This window comes from Pleurodeles waltl, chromosome 9, assembly GCF_031143425.1.
Source record: "Pleurodeles waltl isolate 20211129_DDA chromosome 9, aPleWal1.hap1.20221129, whole genome shotgun sequence".
Lineage (NCBI taxonomy): Eukaryota > Metazoa > Chordata > Amphibia > Caudata > Salamandridae > Pleurodeles > Pleurodeles waltl.
In genome coordinates this window covers 336,070,999-336,096,197 of record NC_090448.1, presented here as the reverse complement: position 1 = coordinate 336,096,197, position 25,199 = coordinate 336,070,999, and the positions used below count along the sequence as shown (strand labels likewise).

The 25,199-nt window shown below is 45.9% G+C and overlaps 1 protein-coding gene across 1 annotated transcript in view; it reads left to right on the top strand.

Annotated features, from left to right (window-relative positions):
• USP4 (ubiquitin specific peptidase 4) overlaps positions 1-25,199 on the top strand; it is a 789,752-nt gene that overhangs the window by 177,350 nt on the left and 587,203 nt on the right. The window contains exon 5 of the mRNA XM_069206879.1: positions 11,331-11,476. Coding sequence (XP_069062980.1) covers positions 11,331-11,476 — 146 coding nt within the window. The remainder of the gene's footprint in view (positions 1-11,330; positions 11,477-25,199) is intronic.

The following is a 25,199-nucleotide window of genomic DNA, read 5'->3' as shown; positions in this document are numbered from 1 at the left end:
CGTCAACGGGCTCCTTGACAAGATTAAGAGATCAGCAGTACTCACCTACATTCATAGACACAAACCTAACATACTTCTGATGCAGGAAACACACCTCTTGGGGAACCAGTGCACCTTCTTAGCCCGCAAGGGATTTGACAGGGTATTCCATGCAGGGTTTACAAGAGGCTCAAGGGGGGTTGCTGTACTGCTACATCACTCCCTACCCCTGGTGGTGAGACAAGAATGGAGAGACCCGCTGGGGAGGTACATGGCAATCTCAGGCTTGGTAGAAGGCCAGACAATGAATATTGTGAGCGCTTATGCTCCCCCAAACTTGGTGCGTAAAACTCTAGAAGATTTGACAAGGTTACTAGCAGAATTACCCCCCGGGAAAACGGTAATAGGGGGCGATTTCAACGCAGTCCCAAACCCAGATCTAGATACAAGCGGGGGACCTTCTACACATAGACAGGCACTGTCCAATAGTCTGGAAGGATGGATGGCATCAACAGGGCTCTGCGATGCTTGGAGGGTGTGGCACCCGAGAAGCAAACAATTCACGCATAGGTCGGCAGCCCACAACACACAGTCCAGAATAGACTTGGTATTTGTATCAGTCAGGGATTGTGGACACCTCACTCACATCGAGATCCTACCGCGTGGGATCTCGGACCACGCGCCGGTTCGGCTTAGGATGGGCCTGGCTGACCCGCTGATCCGCCCCATATGGAGACTAAACACATGGCATTTGCAAGAGGAGGAAGTGGTAGATAGTTTAAGGGTGTAGTTGCGTGACTACTTCATCACTAATGAGGGCTCGGTGAGATCACCAGGAATCCTATGGGCTGCAAGTAAGGTAGTAATGAGAGGGATAGCCAAAGGTCTGATCCGTGCTCGGGAACACGCCCGCAACTCCAGAATCATACAACTGGAGGCTCGTGCCACTCTTCTTGAGAGAGAACAGGAATCTCACTCAGACAAACAAATAACCAGAAACCTCTTGTTGATTCAAGAAGAAATACGCAGTCTATCCCTAGAAACGGCAAAACACATGTGGCGGGCCTCTACGGCTCGAGTATACGGTTGGGTTAATAAAACAGGGAAATTACTGTATTGGTTGGTTTCCCAACAACAGGCTCCCTGAATCGTCCCTGAGATAGACAATGAACGGGGAGAGCGAGTGGTGGAGCTCCAGGAGGTGGCCGAAACATTCGCCAAATACTATAAGACCCTATACCGAGCCACAAGTTCAGAGGTTGGGGACTCTCCAGACGGATCCTTGGGGGTCAGGTCATTCCCGGCTCTGTCTACGGTGGACATACGGGCTCTGGAGGAACAGTTCACGGAAGCGGAAATTAGCGAGGCCATAGCGGCAATGGGGGTGGGGAAAACTCCAGGACCCGATGGGTTTCCCCCAGAATACTATAAAAGATTTAGGGAAGAGCTGGTCCCCCATCTAATGAATCTCTATGCCGAGGTGGACCAAAAGGGCTTCTTTCCGGATGGTCTAGACATTGCCACCATAGTTGTTTTGCCTAAGACCCAACCCCCCTCCCTCTCCTGCGCAGGCTACAGACCCATATCTCTCATAAATAGTGAAATAAAGATCTATGCCACAATGTTGGCCTCCCGCCTTAAAAGGGTGATGCCCTTACTGGTGCACCCTGACCAATGCGGCTTCATGACCGGACGTAGCACACGCCATTGTATTCGAAGGCTCCAAGTGGCTCTTGCAGGACGTCACCGTTTACCCCAGCAACTAGCTCTCCTATTCATCGATTTTGAAAAGGCATTTGACTCAGTGAACTGGGAATTCCTTTTCGCGGTACTCCGACGGGCAGGCTTTGGGCCACGATTTCGTAGACTGGTCCAGGCCCTGTATACCAGACCCATGGCGCGGGTGCGGGTCAATGGAGTTTTGTCCTCGGACTTTCCGATACAGCGGGGAACGAGACAGGGATGCCCCCTCTCCCCTCCCCTCCCCTCTCCTCTTTGCTCTGGCCATTGAGCCTTTGGCGAGAATGTTGAGTGATGATCCGATTTACCAGGGTTGGAGATGGGGCCCCTCTTATGAAGATTGAGTGGCCTTATACGCAGATGATATCCTGCTGTACATGGCGAACCCGGGAGTGACCGGACCCCGGAGCTTCCAGTTACTGCGACACTTCGAAGAGATCTCGGGGCTCAAAATGAACCCGTCCAAATCGGTGCTGGTCCCATTGACGCAGTCAAGAGACTGCTTTGACTGGCAGAAGACGGTTCCACTGTGTCGGCTAAGTTTTAAATACTTGGGGATATGGGTCGCACTGCTCCCTGAGTTGTCCTGGTCCCTGAATCTAAATCCACTGATGTCTCGTATACGGGAAGACCTTAGGCATTGGCAGTCTCTACCGCTGAATATTCTGGGCCGTATTGCCGTGTACAAAATGATGATCCTACCTCGCCTCTTATACGTGGTCCAGAACTTACCATTTAACATTCCACGCTCGTGGTTTAAAAAACTGGACGGAATCACCACCTCCTTTACATGGGGGGGAGCGAGACATAAAGTAGCAACCCGGAACTGCCGAAGAGACATATATGACGGGGGGTTGGGCATGGTTGACCCATACCTGTATTACCTGGCAACACAGCTCCTGGTGGTACATGACTGGTTCAACGGAGGCTGGTCAGATCAAGCATATCAGGTGGAATTAGACGCCTTGGGATATCCCCATATCCTGGATGTGCTATATGGGGCTCCAATCCCCTTGAATCTAGAGCCCATCACCAGAGCGGTATTTTTGGCATGGAGAGCGGCTCTGAGACATACCGGTTGGAGCAAAGTGATCACTCGGCAAACACCGCTGTGGCATGGCAGATGGCTGAGAGAGACGGCCGGGTTGGAGGGGTTCGGGAATTGGGACACACTGGGAATATCCTTGGTTGGGGACGTATGGAAAGGAAGCTTGATGAAATCCTTTGATGAAATGCAGCAAGAATTCCAACTATCCCCGAAACAATTCTTTAAATATCTCCAGCTCCGACATGCCCTCACTAAGCACTTGAAAGAAATATCCCATATACCAGAGTTCAACCCGGTAGAAGCCAAAACAATAATGGGCAATCTGGGGAGGAAGGGGGTCTCTCAAATCTATAGAATGCTGATCTCAAATGCTCCAGGGGATCTGGATCATCTCAAGAAAGGTTGGGAGAAATGGGTGGGTCCCCTTGAAGAGGAAGACTGGGTGGAGGCACTGATGCCCCCCCGAATGCTGGTAATGTCGACGAGGTTAAGGGTGACACAATTCTTCTATCTACACAAAGCATATCTAACTCCAGACAGAATGTACAAAATGGGTGCCCTTGACTCTGGTCGATGCCCAAGATGCAAGGAAGACAAAGCTGACTTTTATTACATGATATGGTCCTGCCCAGTGATCCAGAGGTTCTGGAAGGGGATAAATCAAGAGCTATAGCAGCCGCATGGAAGAATATCAAAGGTCCTTCTCTTCAGAAATGGAGGACAGGGGTGGACTGGTGTGCAGCCCAAGAAAAAGTGGTGTATGAATCAAGGGGATGCCCTCACAAGTATGAAAGAATATGGGGGAAATGGGTGGGACTCCTAAGCTAAGATATGGGGCGTAGAATATATGTATACCCTCGTTCTTCCTTCCTTGTTTTTACCCTGGCAAAATGTGATGAAGTGATTTCTTACAGTTGTCTGAAGCATTGAAAGATCAGATCAGAATTTATTGTTCAACCGGTGTGAAAGAGATCAAGTTTTGCTAGTTATTTGTTTGTCCTAATTTGTACCTTTTTCAAAACAATAAAAATGTGATTATAAAAAATAAAAGAATGTTAGGATTTTGGGCTCGGTTCTAGATACAACAGATCTGGGTTGTATGTTTAAGGCTATGTCAGCGCAAGTAAAGGAAGGGTTGAATCATTATTTGTTCAAATTCGGGGATCTCACGTTTAAAAAAAAAAAATTACGTTGAAACTTTTGAGGGATGCTGCCCAATTATGGTTTACTGTTAGGTCCCTGGTGAGGATTGATCATTATAGCAAATGGTCACCTATTAGGGACTCGCCAGGCACCCCAGAGTGTTTGAAGGATGTTTTGGCCACCCCAGTTAAAAAGGCAGGTTTTAAATACTGGGGAGAGTTAGTAAAGGAAGGAGTCTTGCTGTCTTGGGAGGAAATGTCGCAGAAGATAGGCGGGGCTTTGTCGAGGTAAAAATATCTCCAATTGAAAGGGTGGATAGCTAAGGATAATAAGAGATGCGGTTGGCAGTCCCATATAGAGGATACAATTTTGGTAGACCCCCTCCCAAAAAAAGTCGTGGCATCATGGTATTGGGAGTTGCTAGAGGCAACGGACGGTGAATTTAATCTGCCTAAAGAACTCTGGGGTGATGTTTTCCCGGAGTTACAGTTGCAGGAGGCTTGGGAGATGTCTATGCGTACGCTATATCAAGTGGTGAGACCTGCTCCGTTTAGACGGAATCATATATTTACATTACATAGTTTTTTTTTCTCCATACAGATTGTCCATGATGGTGAAAGGGGAGGTGATTAAATGTGGAAAGTGTGGGTTGGAAAAAACGTCGGACGTTCATATGTTTTTGAGTGTTCGGTGATTCAATTTTTTTGGGACGCAGTGAGACATACTATTTTGGAAGTATTGGAGGTTGAGATCGAGATTACCTCATTATTAGTTATGTTTGGCAGATCGGAGCAGGTAACAAAGTTAAGGGCAGATATGCAGAAGTGGGTATTTTATGCAGTTTTATTAGCTAGAAGAGAAATCTGTAGGAAATGGGTGGGTAGTGATATTCCCTTGTATAAAGAATGGTTGGATCAAGTGGAGTATGTATTTAAAATGGATACGGTAATGGGTATCACAAGGGCAAAGAAATTTTGGTTGCCTTTATAAAGCTTGGTTGGATGCGCTGGTGGTAAATGCATAGACGTTTTGTCCGATGTTTACCTCCCTGCGGTCTCTGACATAGTGAGGAGGTTTGGTGAGAGAGAAAGAAGGAGGCCTCTGGGTCCTTCCCGGGCCAGAGCATGGTTTGATATCAAACCGAAGAAAGACCTGGCGGCTGGGTTGTATGAGGACAAAAAAAAAAGAAAGAAAAAAAAAAACATTTTCTCATAACATATGCTTTTAACCCCTTAGCTGCTGGGCCTTTCCCCCCCCCCAGTGCTGAGCCCTTTTTTGGCTATTTGGGGTAGTTCGCGCTTAGGGCTTCATAACTTTTTGTCCACATAAGCTAACCACGCCAAATTTGCGTCCTTTTTTTCCAACATCCTAGGGATTCTAATGGTACCCAGAGTTGGTGGTTTCCCCTGGAGGAGACCAAGAAAATAGCCAAAATACAGTGAAAATTTTGTTTTTTCCAAAAAAATGGGGAAAAAGGGCTGCCGAAGAAGGCTTGTGGTTTTTTCCCTGAAAATGCCATCAACCAAGGGTTTCTGGTGCTGAAATCACTATCTTCCCACCTTTCAGGAACGGGCAGACTTGAATCAGAAAACCGAATTTTTCAACACAAATTTGGCATTTTACTGGGACATACCCCATTTCTACTATATTTGGTGCTTTCAGCCTCCTTCCAGTTAGTGACAGGAATGGGTGTGAAACCAATGCTGGATCCCGGAATGCTAAACATTTCTGAAAACTAGACAAAATTCTGAATTCAGCAAGGGGTCATTTGTGTAGATCCTACAAGGTTTTCCTACAGAAAATAACAGCTGAAATAAAAAAATATTGAAATTGAGCTGAAAACAACAGCCATTTTTCTATGTTTTACTCTGTAACTTTTTCCTGCGATGTCAGATTTCTGAAAGCAATATACCGTTTTGTCTGCTGGACTCTTCTGGTTGCGGGGATATAAAGGGCTTGTAGGTTCATCAAGAACCCTAGGTACCCAGAGCCAATAAATAAGCTGCACCCTGCAGTTGGTTTTCATTCTATACTGGGTATACAGCAATTCATTTGCTGAAATATGAAGAGTGAAAAAGAGGTATCAAGAAAACCTTTGCATTTCCAAAATGGGATCAAGATAAGGTTTTGAGGAGCAGTGGTTATTTGCACATCGCTGAATTCCGAGGTGCCCATACTAGCATGTGAATTGCAGGGCATTTCTCAAATAGACGTCTTTTTTACACACTCTCTTATATTTGGAAGGAAAAAATGTAGAGAAAGATAAGGGGCAATAACACTTGTTTTGCTATTCTGTGTTCCCCCAAGTCTCCCGATAAAAATGATACCTCACTTGTGTGGGTAGGCCTAGTGCCCGCGACAGGAAATGCCCCAAAACACAACATGGACACTTCCTATTTTTTTTATAGAAAACACAGCTGTTTTTTCCAAAGTGCCTACCTGTAGATTTTGGCCTCTAGCTCAGCCGGCACATAGGGAAACCTACCAAACCTGTGCATTTCTGAAAACTAGAGACCTAGGGGAATCCAAGGAGGGGTGACTTGCGGGGCTCGGACCAGGTTCTGTTACCCAGAATCCTTTGCAAACCTCAAAAAGTGGCTAAAAAAACAAGTTTTCCTCACATTTCGGTGACAGAAAGTTCTGGAATCTGAGAGGAGCCACAAATTTCTTTCCACCTGGCGTTCCCCCAAGTCTCCCGATAAAAATGATACCTCACTTGTGTGGGTAGGCCTAGCGCCCGCGACAGGAAACGCCCCAAAGCGCAACGTGGACACATAAAAATTTTTGGAAGAAAACAGAGGTGTTTTTTGAGAAGTGCCTACCTGTAGATTTTGGCCTCTAGCTCAGCCGGCACCTAGGGAAACCTACCAAACCTGTGCATTTCTGAAAACTAGAGACCTAGGGCAATCCTAGGAGGGGTGACTCGCGGGGCTCGGACCAGGTTCTGTTACCCAGAATCCTTTGCAAACCTCAAAAAGTGGCTAAAAAAACAAGTTTTCCTCAGATTTCGGTGACAGAAAGTTCTGGAATCTGAGAGGAGCCACAAATTTCCTTCCACCCGGCGTTCCCCCAAGTCTCCCGATAAAAATGATACCTCACTTGTGTGGGTAGGCCTAGCGCCCGCGACAGGAAACGCCCCAAAGCGCAACGTGGACACATCCAAATTTTTGGAAGAAAACAGAGGTGTTTTTTGAGAAGTGCCTACCTGTAGATTTTGGCCTCTAGCTCAGCCGGCACATAGGGAAACCTACCAAACCTGTGCATTTCTGAAAACTAGAGACCTAGGGGAATCCAAGGAGGGGTGACTTGCGGGGCTCGGACCAGGTTCTGTTACCCAGAATCCTTTGCAAACCTCAAAAAGTGGCCAAAAAAACAAGTTTTCCTCACATTTCGGTGACAGAAAGTTCTGGAATCTGAGAGGAGCCACAAATTTCCTTCCACCCGGCGTTCCCCTAAGTCTCCCGATAAAAATGATACCTCACTTGTGTGGGTAGGCCTAGCGCCCGCGACAGGAAATGCCCCAAAACAGAACGTGGACACATCAAATTTTTTCATAGAAAACAGTGCCTACCTGTGGATTTTGGCCTCTAGCTCAGCCGGCACCTGGGGAAACCTAGCAAACCAGCACATTTTTGTAAACTAGAAACCCAGGGGAATCCAAGATGAGGTGACTTGTGGGGCTCGGACCAGGTTCTGTTACCCAGAATCATTTGCAAACCTCAAAATGTGGCTAAAATACCACGTTTTCCACACATTTCGGTGACAGAAAGTTCTGGAATCTGAGGGGAGCCACAAATTTCCTTCCACCCAGCGTTCCCCCAAGTCTCCCGATAAATATGATACCTCACTTGTGTGGTTAGGCCTGGTGCCTGCGACAGGAATAGATCACACAACGGTCAATGTTGGTCCTTACGTGAGGCAGCTGTTGACCCTGGGGTGATCCATTCCTGACACAGGCACTAGGTGTAGGCACTCAAGTGGGGTAGTGTTTTTATCAGGACAGGTGAGGAGTCACTGGGTGGTAGGAATGTTGTGGATCCCAGCATATTCCTGTAGTTTGTGTGACAGAAATGCGAGAAAAATAGAGTTTTTTCTCAACATTTCAGCTTTGCAGGGTATTCTGGGTAAGAAAACTTTGGGGAATCCACACAAGTCACACCTCTGTGGACTCCCCCGAATGTCTAGTTTCCAGAAATGTTTGGGTTTAGTGTGTTTCTCTATATGGCCGCCGAATCCAGGACCAAAAACACAGGTGCCTGCCTTACAAAACCAGTTTGTTTTGCCATAGACAATTTTGATGTCTCCACAATATGATTTGGGTGGTGGAATTTGGGGCTGAACTAAATTGGTGAGCTCCCAAGAGAGCACTCTCTCTCTGCTTGCCGCCGCATTCACCTGCTCTCTGGGTTGGCCTAACCCACTATTACCCAGTTGCACGAACAGCTTGCGAAGGGACAGCAGGACTGTCCTCATCACCTCCCTCATAATGTACTGGAAGAGGAGTTTTCGAATGGGACTCCTCTGACTGAAAAATCACTCCCAGAGTCTGCGCCATTGTCCTATCCCTCAGATGCTGTCTCAGTATCTGATGTCTCAGTCTCTGATCCTATGTCAGAGCGGTCCTCTATAACCCGAGTGCAGGCAGCAGTCATCCATCAAGATGCCATCTCTGCTATTGGCTAAACTGTTGCTCTAAAACACTAGCCTACGTAGACAGTCACAAAATCGATGGTGTGTGTGAGATACGTGCAACAGTAGAGGCCACCTTACCTGCGCTTCTTCCCTCAATCAGCACGTACTTTCAAGACACTCAAAAAACACCTTGTCACATACCATTCGTCACAGTCTTTAGCACCTCCTGCGCCCAGTCCAACAAACATTATTGGTGCTCCCACTCCCTCCTCCTCGGATTCCCTCATTACCACCCAGCAAAAGTGCCCTTCATCTCTCCATAGACTTTACTAATGTACTCAGCTATTTACATAAAATACAGATGTGCTCTTTGCAGTAGGCATATAAACCTTCTGCGCTTCTTTATGGCACTAAAACTGCCACTAGACAAGTCGGACCCTTTTCCCCCCAGGGAAACCACACACATATTGACAAAAGTGATGTATATATGACAGCCAACCACCTGAAACTCAACTCAAGCAAAACCGAAATAATCCTCTTTGGCCCTCACCAAAAAAACCTGGGACCCCCCATGGTGGCCCACCACGCTAGGCCCTGCACCCACCCCCGCCAACTACGCACGCAACCTCAGCATCATCCTAGACTCCTCCCTCTCTATGACCCAACAAATCAACGCTCTTACCTCCTCATGCTTCAACAAACTCCGTATACTGAAAAACATTAAAATGGATCCCCACAGAGACCAGAAAAACTGTCACTCACGCACTCATCAGCAGCAGGCTTGATTACAGAAACGCCCTCTACGCCGGCACCACTCTAAAACTCAAGTGCAAACTACACGCATCCAGAACTCAGCAGCACGACTCATCCTCGACCTCCACCGACACGAACACATCTCTCCACACCTCAAATCCCTCCACTGGCTCCCCATTGACAAAAGGATCACCTTCAAGATCCTCATCCTCACACACAAATCACTCCACAACACAGGCCCTGCCTACCTCAACGAGAGTCACCTTCCACACCCCCACACGAAACGTCCGTTCAGCTGACCTCTCTCTCGCCTCTGACCCCCGCATCAAACACACCACCACCGGGGGCAGATCCTTCTCCTACATTGCACCCAAAACATGGAACGCACTCACAACCCACATTCGCAAGACCCAAAACCTACTTCTTTTCAGGAAGGGCCTCAAAACCTGGCTTTTTGAACAGTGAACCTCCTAGCCCCTTTCCCTCCCCCCCCGTACCCCCCCCCCCCCAGCGCCTTGAGACCCTCACAGGTGAGTAGCGCGCTTTATAAATCTCTTTGATACAGATCTACCTATATATATATATATATAAATATATATCTACATAGATATATCTATAGATATATCCATGTACCTAGATATATCTATCTACATAGATATATATATATAGATATATACATATATTTTTTTTTAGTTGTTGTATGGTTTCCTTGGGGGCCAAAATGGCCCCCAGGGAAACCCTACAACATCTAAAAAAAAAATTGCCCCCACAGGGGGTCACCCTGCCCACGGGCGACCCCCTGTCATTTCATTTTTTGTTATTATTTTTTTTTTTGTTGAAAAAAAAAAAAATCCCCTGGGGGGTGGGGGGCGCGATCGCGCCCCCCCCCCCTCCCCAGGGGGCACCTACCTTTTTATTTTTTAAGGAAAATTATGCCGGGGGGGGGCGGCCCGTTTTCCGGGGGGGGGGGCCGCCCCCCAAAAGTGAAATCCCTGGTGTCTAGTGGGGTTTCCTGGCCCCCGATCGCAGCTGTGCTGCGATCGGGGGCCAGGAAACCGTTTCAGAAGGCCTCATAAGAAAGGGGAGACTCTCCCCTTTCTTACGAGGCCTTCTGAAACTGTTCCTGGCCCCCGATCGCAGCACAGCTGCGATCGGGGGCCAGAAACAGTTTCAGAAGGCCTCGTAAGAAAGGGGAGAGTCTCCCCTTTCTTACGAGGCCTTTTCAAAATGTTTCCTGACCCCCCCGATCGCAGCTGTGCTGTGATCGGGGGAGCCAGGAAACCTGAAAGTGTTTCCTGGCCCCCGATCGCAGCACAGCTGCGACCGGGGGCCAGGAAACACTTTCAGGAAGGCCTCGTAAGAAAGGGGAGTGTCTCCCCTTTCTTACGAGGCCTTCCTGAAAGTGTTTGCTGGCCCCCGATCGCAGCTGTGCTGCGATCGGGGGCCAGGAAACACTTTCAGGAAGGCCTCGTAAGAAAGGGGAGACTCTCCCCTTTCTTACGAGGCCTTCCCGAACGTGTAAAAGGCCGTTTTCCCCATGAAAGCAGGAAGCGGCCGCAAGGCTGCTTCCTGCTTTCATGGGGAAAACACCTTTGCAACGTCAGCGCGCCTCGCGGCGCGCTGACGTCACAAAGGGGCGGGTGGGGGGCGGGGGGAGACACGGTAGCTTCCGTGTCTCCCGGGGGGGAAAAAAAAAAAAAAAATCCTCGGGTGCGACGCACCCGAGGATTTATTAATGCCCTTCCTGGTGTCGGCCACTGGTCGTGACCCGCACCAGGGAGGGTGTGTGGCCGACGCCCGCATTTAAGAGGTTAAACTACAGTGTTGTATTAAAACCTCTGCTGATGTTGACACTTAACTGCTTAGCTGAGAACTATGAATAAGTCTAGAGATTGGGGCTTGGGTGTAATTGGGTGGTGCATTGATGGCCTGCTGATAGACATAATACATGTAGTTGTTGAAAACTAACTTCTGTAGCCGTTGATGGCCTTGTACCTTGAAACTAATGAGATGCTTTAATTTTTTTTCAAAATAGAAACGATTGAAAAAGAGATGCGAAATCTCTTTAATATTCCCAAGGAGAAGGAAACCAGACTATGGAACAGATACATGAGCAACACCTTTGAACAGCTGAGTAAACCAGACAGCACTGTGCAAGATGCTGGCCTTTATCAGGGACAGGTAATTGATATCATATACTGTAGAAAAGACACACTACCATTACAGTTGAAAAAAATCACAATCTCTATTCCAGGTTTTTCACTGTGTTGTAACTCATCTTTAGGGCTTACTTGCAGCTGCTCTAGTATTCTGTTGTCAAATGTATTGTATCAATTACGAGTGTATTCAGCATTGTGTCTGCCCTTTTCTCACACTTTATTGACTTTGCCTATCTCAGTTTCCTGCTCCCTATTCCTGTGTTTATCCTATCCATGGAGCATTTTGGTGTCTGTTTTTTAATGGGATGAGTTGTTCCCTTCCACTGCTGACTTTAAGAGAATTAATGTGCATGGGGAACTATTTTATGATTGCATCTTCACATAAGTTTATCACCATATTAATACTCCTTTCCAATCTTCAAAATAGTCCCTATTTCTTTTCACCAGAACTAACTACAGTGCCTTGCAAGATCTCAGCACTAAACATGAGACAAGAGTTTCTGGGTCCATCAGCCAACCCTGCATATGTTGAGGTCTTCTGACTCAGTATGCTTGCTCTGTTCTGGATAGCTGTGCCACCCTGTGGGCCACTTATTAAGTACAGCATGCTCCTCCTGGCTTGGAGACTGGCACAACTTTGACCCCAGTGCATCTAGATGTTGCTCCTCAGAGACAAAGTTTGACCCATCTATTCTTCTACACTAACGAACAAAGCCAACCTTGGCGCTGGCTGAGTAGTTGAAAGGTTAAGATATTATCTGTGCCTCTAAACACTGCTGATACCACCTGATTCTAGGCCAATATGTGCAACCTTATTTGAATGTCCAAAGCTTGTGATTATCAGCTTGGTAAGTGATGGACTGTATGCATCAAAACCGATCTTGAAGTGTCTCCTTTAACACTGTGTGCACCATTGCTGTTTTTTTTTTTTAACATGCTCGGATTTGTTCTGCTTCATTTTCAGAAGATGGCCAGGCTGGGTTCATTAACATGCATATTGATGGCAAGCTGCAGTTTGGAGAGAAGGCAGATTTCTCCTTAGAAAGCTAAAGTACAGTAGGGACTATGGCCTGTGCCCAGGCCTATAGTCACTGCATGGCAGTTCCACCAACAACACGGACATAGCTAATCCAGAGCTGTACAGTCTTGACAGAAGCACCCATATCAACCAGTGAAAACGTCCCTGCAACTGTCACTCCTTTAAGGGCAGGAGTAGATCTAAGTGACACCAGAAGCAGATCCAACCCCTGTAGTTAGCAAGATCTCCTCCTTCAACCCCTTCTGACTCTGACCTCTCAAGACACCATCTTTAGGTAAGGGTTGTCTCCTATTGTTACCAGTTGGGAGGCACTGATTGCTGGGTCATCATGCTAATCTGCTGGGCTACATCCTTTCCTTTATTATTCTCTTCTCCAGACAGACCTCCATGGGATGGTGTCTGGCATGTTCCCTGATTCTAGAGGCAGAAGTCCATTCCTGACCAAAAAAAAGGGGCCCTCAAAGGGAAATAGAGAATGTCCTTCTGAAAGAAAGCAGCAAGGCATGCCAGTCCCTCTACTTCTTGCTTCTCAAGACAAAGAAGGCCTAGGGCCCATTCTAGTCCTCATCCTTCTGAATATCTTAATTTGGCAGGAGAAGCTCAAGATCCGGCCTCTCGGGGGAGTCTTTTATGCCTTGAATATAGTAGATTTGTTGGCATACCTGGAATTCAGGAGACTTACTTACCTATTCCAGACTTCCACTGCTACAGGTGCTGCTCTGTTCACAGTCCATCACTATTGGTATGTGGATATCCTGTTCAGACTGACAACAGCCTGTACATCTTTACAAAAGTACTTGCAGTTATTGCACCATGACTATGAATTGTGGAAGATCTAGAAGATCACAAGTAGGAGCTGTCCCCAGAAGTGACAGCAGCGATATTCTCCGTGGGTATTTGCCATGACCGAGAACAAGCAGTGCCTTCATTTTTATGTCATAACTCTTACATCTGAATAGATCCCTGGAGGATGATTGCGTTAAATCTAATGATCTCAGGGCCTACTTTATGGGTTTCCCTCCAGTTCTGCTTCTGAAGATAGTTCTGCAGTAAGCCAGGAGGATTAAGCGCAGCTAGTCTTGATTTTCCAGACTGGGTACAGAGGATTTGTTTGCAGTCAGTATTACCCACCTCTTCCTCTTTTGCATTCTGTGTTGTTGTTTCTGGAGCTGGATGGTCAAGTCCTCATCCCAAGCCTCAGGTGCTGTGGCTGTGTGCATATTGGTTGTATGGTGCCATTTAAAATCCTTTTGCCTTGCTAAGGATGTCCTAGATGTTCTCTTGGCAGCCAGAAAGTCTGCTACCAAATCAGTCTTCACAGCTCCCTGGAACAGGTTTGTTCAGTGGTATTAGTCGGAAGGCATTGGTCCTTTTGAAATCTTCTCTGTCTGACGTCTTGCAGTTGTTTTGCCCTTTGCTCCGTTGAGCCTGAGCCTGAGCCTGAGCCTGATGGTGATTATATTCTAGAGCTATCTGCCAGCCCTGCCTGCTTTCTTGTGACTTAACACTCATTCTTCACTAATTAGATTACTTTGAGTGGAGCTCTTTTACAAAATATATATATATATATATATATATATATATATATATATATATATTTTTAAAGGTTTGCTTTCCTTTATTCATTCCACTCGGTTTATTGTTTTTTTTTGTGAGATTTGAATTTTGTTTTAACTTTTTTGCTGGCAGACAATGCACAGTTGCCAAGTTTCGCGTATTAATCAGTAAATAGTTTTATTGGTGGCAATTAGTTCGGTTTGTAAATTTGGAGAACTCCAGGCCCCGTTAGTTCTTCCAGCTTTTATGGTTTTGTAGCTGGATAAGTTGGTCCTCTGCATTTGCCCATCCTTCCAAATTAAGGTGGTCAGTGAGCTTAGAGGGCAGTCCATTACCCCTTCACCCTTATTTTGTACCCTACGTCTATCGAAGGGCGAGGAGTAACTGCATAGACTGGACCTAAGATGTGCAGTGTCCTACTATCTAGACTGCACAGACCAAGATAAAGTAGATGTTACTATGTAAATTTATCTGGCTCTAAAAATACATTTTCTCATTGAGTCATTCTTTTTATTAAGATACATTACTCCATGGCCAAGAAAGACCCTTTAGAGGGCAGTTCTAGTCATTACACCCTGTATGTTGCCTCTTCAGCTTTTTCCAGAGGTGTCCCAGTTGTCCACCTCTGACTGCATGGTAATCCCTGCATACGTATGCCAGGCACTACTGCCTAAAGTCTCAGGGAAGCAGTGACTGCTACATTTCCTCACCTTTGTTGCACGTCTTCCTTGAGAATAGGCACTAAGCAAGCCCACTACTCAATCCCACAGTTTGTGCTACTTTGGAATAAATCTGTTAATATGATGTGTTCATCAGAAGAAAGGGTAACGTTCCTTCGGTAATAATATTTCTGGTGGATACATAATCATTTTGCAGATGGCTCCCCATCCTCCTTCCACCCCAGTGAGTCACTGCTGTGATTAATAAGTTCTCAAGTGATGCACATGTGCTGCATGCTGTATTTGATGCTATCACAGCTCTTGCGGTTCTTCTCCGCATGCCTCAATGGATGTGGCAAAATCTTTCCATAACTGATGCCAGCACACTAGTTGGTAACTGTTATATTCTACTGATGTTATCACTGTCGGAGGAGTTGTGTCTAGAGCTTAACTGCTAGGTAAGGTTTTCCAGACAAGCTTGAAGCCTAGAAATGGTGCTAATTAGGTCAGGATTGTGCAGGAAGATTATGTATCCAGCAGAAACATTGTTAGTGAAGTTAAATGATTATTTCTGCTATCACTGTCTCTTCCTGCTCCCCACCTTCCTTTAATGATATCCCCCCCCCCCCATTTTGTTTTTTTGCTCCCCCAGTGCTTGCTCACCTTCAGCCTACCCTTAGAGTCCAACTACTGCCCACTGCTGTAATGGCTAGCAGCCATCCTTCAATATGTTTTAAATCATTCCAAGATGGATACCTGTGCACTCCTGTTCATTGACCATGTTGAAATTATACTCTTTTGCTTAAAGACAAATCATTGCAATGTGACCACTGCTTATGCACATAAATATCAGGTGGCCGCCTTAAAATGATTTTTCTCAAATCATTCAAAGATATTTCAACATGTCCGCCATGCATGCACTTTCTCAGGATCCATCTTGGATTGATTTTTGGTTTGGTTGTAGAGAAATCATGCCAAGATGACCACTGTCGTGGGTGTGGGCTTGCCTGGTGGACACATTTGGGTACAAAACAAGCCCAACAGATTTAGTGTGTGACCAGTTGGTTTTGCTAATGCATTCTTCCCCACCAAATGTTTTTATTGTTTTTCTGAAATGGGTCAAAACGTTAAACCACAAACTGATATGAATGTCACTTGAAGGAAAGGTGCTAGTAGGAATTTCATCAGACCTCTGTGTTAATGACCCTTCTCTTCCAGGGGATCCTTATCAATAGTCATAAGCACTTAATACTATCGCCCACACGTGGCGACCCCAAAGCGCATATTTATATATGTTCGATGGCATGTGTAGCTGAAGATACACATGCTATGCATATCCCTTCCGACATCTAGTGTTGGGCTCGGAGTGTTAAAAGTTGTTTTTCTTCGAAGAAGTCTTTTTAGAGTCACGGGATCGAGTGACTCCTCCTCATGGTCCCATTGCGCATGGGCATCGATTCCATTGTTAGATTGTTTTCTTTCCGCCGTCGGGTTCAGACGTGTTTCCTCTCGCTCTGAGATTTCGATTCGGAAAACCTTCTTATTTGTAGGTTTTGTTTCGATCTGGATCATCTAGCATCGAACCAGGAGTACTGTCAAACCCTTTTTTTTCGCCCTTAGGTGCGCATGCGCCCAACTCGGACCTATTCGGGCCTACCGCGTGGAAAGCCTGATGGATCTGACTCCATTCCGATTCTGCCCTCAGTGTCACGCAAAGTACCCCTATACAGACAAGCACTTGGTTTGTTATTTGTGCCTTTCTCCAGACCATCGGGAGGGAAATTGTGAGGCCTGTTGATCATTTCGTTCAAAGAAGACTCTTGAGATCTCAGAGCTAGAAGACTCGAAATGGCGTTTAAAGCAGTGAACATCTCAACGTCGCTAAAGAAGAGCAGGCGCAGACAGCAGTCTCCATCCGAGACACAGACTCCGAACAGGAAACAGAGGACAGTATGAGTACGTCTGCCCCTACACCCCTGCACAAAAGACATTTAAAGGCCTTGGGTACACCACTGCCGCAAGGCCATGGTTCGGCCCGAAAAAAGACTGTCGGCAACAGTCCTTTAGGGTCGGCGCCGAAGTAAATCTGCCAAAGGCTCCATTTTGGATTCCAGTAAAAAAGCCCATTCTTCGGAGTCGAAAATTCGTCAGTCTGCTTCAGTGCCGAGACCTTCCACTACCTTTTCGGGACTGAAAACCAACAAACTTCGGACCCAAAAAAATCCTCACATACAGAGGAACAAGAAATTTTAAAAAAAATTGAGAAAAACACATAAAACCTGTGAGAAAGAGCCTGACATTGAGCCCATTGTACAAATCATGGATGAGAGACAATCCAGAATACACATACATAAAGAGACCGGAAGAATTGTCACTGCACCTCTTTAAAACCAAAAAGAAAGCTTGTCTTTCCAAGAGGGACTGGACTCTGTGCAGCCACCAGCAAAGGTGCAAAAACAAAAGGAGAAGCCATACCTCTTCATACTTCTCCTCATTCTCTACAATTATCTGTCTCACCTCACAGCAGCCCACCATCAAAGCCTTCTCCAACACATTCATAATGTACACAGGGAGATATAGCAGACCCATGGGATATTTATGACCCTGATCCCATCCCAGATAATGACTCAGATACTTACCCATCAAAACCATCTCCACCAGCCACTGCATACAACCAGGTCATATCCAGGGCAGCAGCTTGTCATGGGTTAACCAGGCATTCAGAGCCATTGGAAGAAGATTTCTTATTTAATACACTATCTTCTACACATTCCAAGTACCAGTGTCTCCCAATGTTACCAGGCATGGTAAAACACACAGACCAAATTTTTTGCGAGCCTGTAAAATCTAGGATTATCAAACAGAATCTATTTAAAAAAAAAAGTATAATCCTGCACCCTCTGACCCAGATTACATTACTCACTAGGTCCCTCCAGATTCAGTGGTAGTCAGTGCAGCAAGAAACATGACAAATAACCAGTATTCAGGAGATCCACTTCCTCCTGATAAGGAGAGCACAACATTTTACGCAGCAGGAAAAGGAGTTGGTACACAGGCAGCAAATCAGTGGAGATTTGCAAATTCTCAGGCACTTCTAGCCTGCTATGATAGGGGCCATTGGGATGAAATGCAGGATATTATACAGCATCTCCCAAAAGAGCACCAGAAGAGGGCACAGCGAGTAGTAGAAGAGGGGCAAGTGATTAGTAATAATCAAATAAGATCTGCCCTTGGTGCTGCTGATACAGCTGCAAGGAGCATAAACACTGCCATCACAATCAGAAGACATGCATGGCTGCGCTCCTCTGGGTTTTAAACCAGAAATTCAACAGGCTGTACTTAAAATGCCTTTTGATAAAAAGCACCTCTTTGGCCCAGAAGTGGACACCACTATTGAAAAACTGAGAAAGGACTCCGATACTGTGAAAGCAATGGGCGCTTTGCACACCACTCCATTAGAGGTTCATTTCGCAGGCCACAGTTTCGAGGAGGTTTTAAACCACAATACTCAGAGGCTTCCACCTCCCAAACAAAGCAACCACAATAAACCCAATATCAACTAGGTGGGTTTAGAGGATCATATAGAGGTCAATACTTTAGAAATAGAGGTGAATTCCAAACCTCTAAACAAACAACAACCTAAACAGTGACTTCCTTCCCTGCCTTCCACTCCACACATCTCCTGTGGTGGGGAGACTACAGCGGTTCCACTCTCATTGGCAAAATATCACCACAGACAACTGGGTATTATCAATTATCCGCAATGGCTATTGCCTAGAATTGATAACCACGCCTCCAAACATTCCGCCAAGATATCACAAGTTGTCCCCCGAACATATAGTTCTGTTAAAACAAGAGGTATAATCTCTACTGTTCAAACAAGCAATAGAATTAGTTCCACAGTCCCAACACAGAACAGGAGTGTTCGATGGCATGTGTAACTGCAGATACACATGCTATGCATACGTCTGCCATCTAGTGTTTGGCTCGGAGTGTTACAAGTTGTTTTTCTTTGAAGAAGTGTTTTCGAGTCATGGGATTGAGTGACTCCTCCTCTTCGGCTCCATGTTAGATTGTTTTCTTTCCGCCATTGGGTTCGGACGTGTTTCCTTTCGCACCGATAGTTCGATTTGGAAAAGCTTGAAAACTCTTAATTTCTCGTCTGTATTGTTTCGATCGCGTTCCACCTTCGATCGACACTTCGGTACCGTCGGAACAAACATCTTTACTCGCCCTTCGGGGCGTGCACGCCCAACTCGGGCCTGGTCGGGCTGACCACGTGGAAGCCTAATGGATCAGACTCCATTCCAATTCTGTCCTCTGTGGCATGCAAAAATTCCTTATACAGACCAACACCTCGTCTGTAATCTCTGCCTTTCCCCCGACCATCGGGAAGAAAATTGCGAGGCCTGCAGATCCTTCCAGTCGAAAAAGACACTCCGGGACAGAAGAGCACAGAGACTCGAGATAGCATCAAAAAGCACCGAACATCTCGACATCGAATAGGAAGAAATCATGCAGACCGCAGTCTCCGTTCGAGGATCCGACTCCGACCAGGATTCTGAGGAGGACAGACCAGTCGCAGCAGGACAGCACATGAGTACGCCTGCCCCTGTGTCATCTAAGCCCAAACATAAGGCCTTGGGGACGCCACTACCAGAAGGCCATGGCTCAACCCGAAAGCCGCCAGAAAAAAAGAAGAGACCTCCACCTCCTCAATTTTCTCCTCCTCAGTCTCCGCCTCACTCCCCACATCTACATATCTCTCTTCCTACCAGTCCTACACCTATGCAGTCACCATCACACTCATTTGATTCGCAGCAGGACAATGTGGATTCATGGCATCTTTATGATCCAGACAATAACCCAGATTGCTATCTCTCTAAGCCTTCACCACCAGAGGATAGTACAGGCTACATTCAGGTGCTAGTTAGGGCGGCAACATATAATGTCACCATGCATACTGAGCCATTAGAGGATGATTTCTTATTTAATACACTCTCCTCCACGCATGCAACATATCAGTTGCTTCCTATGCTCCCAGGCATGCTAAAACATGCTGACCAGATATTTAGCGAGCCTATAAAGGCAAGGATAATTAGTCCTAGAGTGGAGAAGAAATATAAGCCACCTCCTTCCGATCTAGTCTATATTACCCAGCAACTACCTCCAGACTCAGTAGTGGTAAGCGCTGCCAGGAAGAGGGCAAACTCGCAGTCAGGTGATGCACCCCCACCAGACAAAGAGAGTAGGAAGTTTGATGCTGCAGGGAAGAGGGTGGCATCTCAGGCAGCCAACCAATGGAGAACTGCCAACTCACAGGTGTTGTTGGATAGATATGACAGGCCCATTGGGACGAGATGAAAGATATAATCCAGCATCTCCCCAAAGAACAGCAAAAGAGGGCACAGCAGATAGTGGAGAAAGGGCAAGCCATCACTATCAATCAAATTAGGTCAGCCCTAGACTCTACAGATACCGCAGCAAGAAGCATCAACACTGCTGTAACCATGAGGAGACATGCATGGCTTAGGTCCTCAGGATTTAAACCTGAAATCCAACAGGCAGTGTTGAGTATGCCATTGAACCAAAAACAGCTTTTCGGCCCAGAGGTGGACACTGCTATAGAAGAAATGCGGAAGGATTCAGACACCGCAAAAGCCATGGGTGCACTACACACCACACAGTACAGGGGATCCTTTTGTAAACCCCGGTTTAGAGGTGTATTTAGAGCCCAAACTGTGGAGGCCTCTACATCACAGTCAAAGCCGGCCTACCAACTCAATACCAACGAGGTGGTTTCAAAAGCACATAGAGGCCAGTACCCCAGAGGCAGGGGAAAATATCAAACACCAAAACAAGCCTCACAACAAAGTAAACTGACTTGTGCCATTCCTTTCCAATCCACACCTCCCCTGTTGGGGGAAAACTGCAAAAGTTCCACAAACATTGGCTAAACATTACCACAGACAACTGGGTATTATCAATTATCCGCAAAGGCTATTGACGGGAATTGATACAAATTCCACCAAACATTCCATCAAAACCACACAGGCTATCCACAGACCGTATCACTCTGTTACGGGAAGAAGTCAAATCTCCATTACTCAAACAAGCAATAGAAGCCGTGCCACAAAATCAAGTAGGGACGGGAGTTTACTTACTGTATTTCCTCATTCCCAAAAAGGATGGCACCCTAAGGCCAATGTTAGATCTGAGAACCCTCAATCTTTACATCCTGTCAGAACACTTTCATATGGTAACCGTACAGGATGTTATCCCATTACTTCAGCAACACGATTTCATGGCAGCATTAGACATCAAAGATGTGTATTTTCATATACCCATCCATCCTGCGCACAGAAAATATCTCAGGTTTGTCATTCAAGGAAAGCACTATCGGTTCAAAGTGTTACCCTTTGGAATAACTACGGCTCCAAGGGTATTCACAAAGTGCCTAGCGGTAGTTGCAGTCTACCTAAGAAGACAACACATACATGTCTTTCCATATCTAGACGATTGGCTAATAAAATCACAGTCATACTAAGTGTCAAAACCATGCGCATTATGTAATACAAACCCTGCACACGCTAGGGTTCTCAATAAACTACCAAAAGTCACAACTACAGCCTGCGCAAATACGACCGTATTTAGGGGCACTCCTAAATACTCAAAAAGCGCTTGTAAGTCCAAATACACAGAGAATACAAGCATTCCACAATATATTAGCACAAATACAGACAGGTCAACAGTACACAGTCAAATTTGTCATGAAAGTATTAGGTATGATGGCATCATGTATTGCAATTGTTCCACATGTAAGACTAAACATGCAGCCCTTGCAACAGTGCGTTGCACAACAATGGTCACAAACAAAGGGTCAACTTCAAGATCTACTGTTGATAGTCCGCCAAACATGCATGTCCCTTCAGTGGTGGAATTCCACAAATCTAAACAGAGGGCGACCATTTGAAGACCCTGTACCTCAGACCATAATTACAACAGACGCATCAATGATTGGCTGGGGAGCTCACCTCAACAATCACAACATTCAAGGACAATGGGATGCCCAACACAAACAGCTACACATAAATCACTTAAAGCTGTTAGCTGTCTTCCTAGCACTCAAAGCTTTTCAGCCTCTCCTTATTCACAGGAATGTCCTGATCAAAACAGACAACATGACCACCATGTATTACCTAAACAAACAAGGAGGGACACATTCGTCCCAACTCTCCCTCCTAACTCAAAAAATTTGGAAATGGGCAATACACAACCAAATTCACCAGGTAGCACAATACATTCCAGGGATACACAACCAATTAGCAGATGTTATCAGCAGAAATCATCAACAGAGACACAAGTGGGAGATTCACCCTCAAGTACTTTAAAAATACTTTAACAATGGGGAACACCAGACATAGATCTGTTTGCCACCAGCGAAAACGCAAATTGCCAAAAACTTCGCATCCAGATACCCACCTCCCTTATCCAAGGGTAATGCTCTATGGATCAATTGGTCAGGGATATTTTCTTATGCTTTTCCCCCTTTCCCACTCATTCCATTTCTAGTCAACAAATTCTGTCAAAACACGGTCAATCTGATACTCAACGTGGTCACGTCAGCCGTGGTACACAACAATACTAGACCTGTCAGTAGTACCACACTCCAAACTCCCAAACAGACCAGATCTGTTGACCAAAAATAAAGGGCAGATCAGGCACCCAAATCCCAATACACTCAATCTAGCGATTTGGCTCCTGAAGTCCTAGAATTTGGGTATTTACGACTACCAACTGAATGTATGGAAATAAAGCAAGCAATAAAAGCCACTACCAGACAGTGCCATGCCAACAAATGGAACAAAAGTGTATATTACTGTCAATCTAAACAAATTGCCCCTCTTTCAGCATCAATACAAGATATTGTATGCTATTTATTTCATTTGCAAAAATCAATTTTAGCATTCTCTTCCATAAAAATCCATCTCACTGCAATTTCCACATATTTGCAAAATATACAGCACAGCTCTTTATTTAGAGTACCTGTTATCAAAGCCTTCATGGAAGGCTTAAAACGCATCATTCCACCCAGAACACCACCAGTTCCTTCGTAGAATTTAAACATAGTGCTTACGCGACTTATGGGCCCACCATTTCAACCTATGCACTCATGTCAAATGCAATTCTTAACAGGTAAGGTTGCCTTATTAGTCGCAATTACATCATTGCGAAGAGTTAGTGAAATTCAAGCTTTGACTATTGAAGAACTGTTCATAAAAGTACACAAACATAGTCGTACTACGAACTAACCCTACATTTCTTCATAAAGTAGGATCACCTTTTCATTTCAATCAAACAGTGGAACTACCAGTCTTCCTCCCACAGCCAGATTCTGTGGCAGAAAGAGCTCTACATGCATTAGACATTAAAAGGTCTCTAATGTACTACATAGATAGAACAAAATCATTCAGGAAAACTAAACAGCTATTTGTAGCTTTTCAAAAACCTCATACTGGTAACCCCATTTCAAAACAAGGTTTAGCAAGATGGATAGTAAAATGCATCCAAACATGTTACCTTAAAGCTAGAAGACAACTCTTAGTTGCTCCTAAAGCACATTCCACAAGGAAAAAAGGTGCTACAGTGGCCTTCTTAGGAAATATACCAATGGCTGAAATATGTAAAGCAGCTACTTGGTCAACACCACATACATTTACTAAACATTATTGTGTAGATGTTTTAGCAGCACAGCAAGCCCCAGTAGGTCAAGCTGTACTAAGAACATTATTTCAAACAACTTCAACTCCTACAGGCTAACCACCACATTTATGGGAGGAATAACTGCTTTCTAGTCTATGTATAGCATGTGTATCTGCAGCTACACATGCCATTGAACGGAAAATGTCACTTACCCAGTGTACATCTGTTCGTGGCAGGTTCTGCTGCAGAATCACATGCACCCTCCCACCTCCCCAGATGCCTGTAGCCGTTTAAGTTAAACAAACACTTGTACATATGTATTAATAAATATATATATATATGTTCGGTGGCATGTGTAGCTGCAGATACACATGCTGTGCACATCCCGCCATCTGGTGTTGGGCTCGGAGTGTTACAAGTTGTTTTTCTTCGAAGAAGTCTTTTCGAGTCACGAGATCGAGGGACTCCTCCCATTTCGGCTCCATTGCGCATGGGCGTCGACTCCATCTTAGATTGTTTTTTTTCCCGCCATCGGGTTCGGACGTGTTCCTTTTCGCTCCGTGTTTCGGGTCGGAAAGTTAGTTAGAATCTCAAAAAAATCGTCGGTATTGTTTGCGTTCGGTATCGGCTTAGTTATAACAGATCGACACCGACTTTTGAAGAGCTCCGGTGGCCCTTCGGGGTTTTTTCGATCCCCCCGTCGGGGCCTGGTCGGCCCGGCCACGTGTCTCTTCAAGGCTGATGGAACGGACCCCATTCCGCTTCTGCCCAAAATGCCATAACAAGTATCCATATACAGATCAGCATCTGGTCTGTAACTTGTGTCTGTCACAAGAGCACAAGGAGGATACCTGTGAAGCCTGTCCAGCGTTTCGGTCGAGGAAGACATTAAGAGACCGAAGAGCAAAAAGACTGCAGATGGCGTCGGCACCGACAGGACAAGGGCGTTTCCAGGAGGAAGAAGAAAGCTTTTCCATCCATGAATCGGACTCGGACGAGCTCGATCCCGAAGAAATGCCGAAAACCGTGAGTAAGACGTCGAAACATAAAACTCACGAGAAGACAACAAAAGCCCAGGGGACGCCACCGCCAACAGGCCATGGCTTAACCCGAAAAATAGGTGACCGATCATCGGCACCGAAAAAGGGCACGCTGGTGGCGAAGTCATCCGACTCCGGTCGAGATACCGCCACACAGCAATCTCGGGCTCGAGATAGTGGCTCCGAGCAGGTTCGGCACCGAGACAGCGGCACCGAAATGAGTCGGCACCGAGAGACCACGACGCCGAAAACAAAAAAGGTTTCGTCGGAACCGAAAAAAGTAGCCGAAAAGGTTTCGATACAGAAACATCCGGCTTCGGAACCAAAATCAAGTTCCTACACAGAGGAACAAGGACTGTCCTCACAAATGAAAAAACATACATTTGGACAGGAAGTAGAGGCAATGGAGCCGGACTACACCCAAAGATGGCTCCACATCCAAAAAGAAACGGAAAAGATCAGCACTCTCCCTCCTATTAGGATGAAACGCAAACTTGCCTTCCAGGAGAAAGACAAGCAACCACAGGCAAAGGTGGCTAAACAAGTAACCCCGCCACCATCTCCACAATGCTCTCCGCAACCATCACCGGTAGCCACTCCACCTATGATGCAATCCCCGACCCACACAGGGATGAGTCAAGATGACCCTGACGCATGGGACCTTTATGATGCACCAGTGTCGGATAATAGTCCTGACTGTTATCCAGCTAGACCGTCGCCACCAGAAGATAGTACAGCCTACGCTTA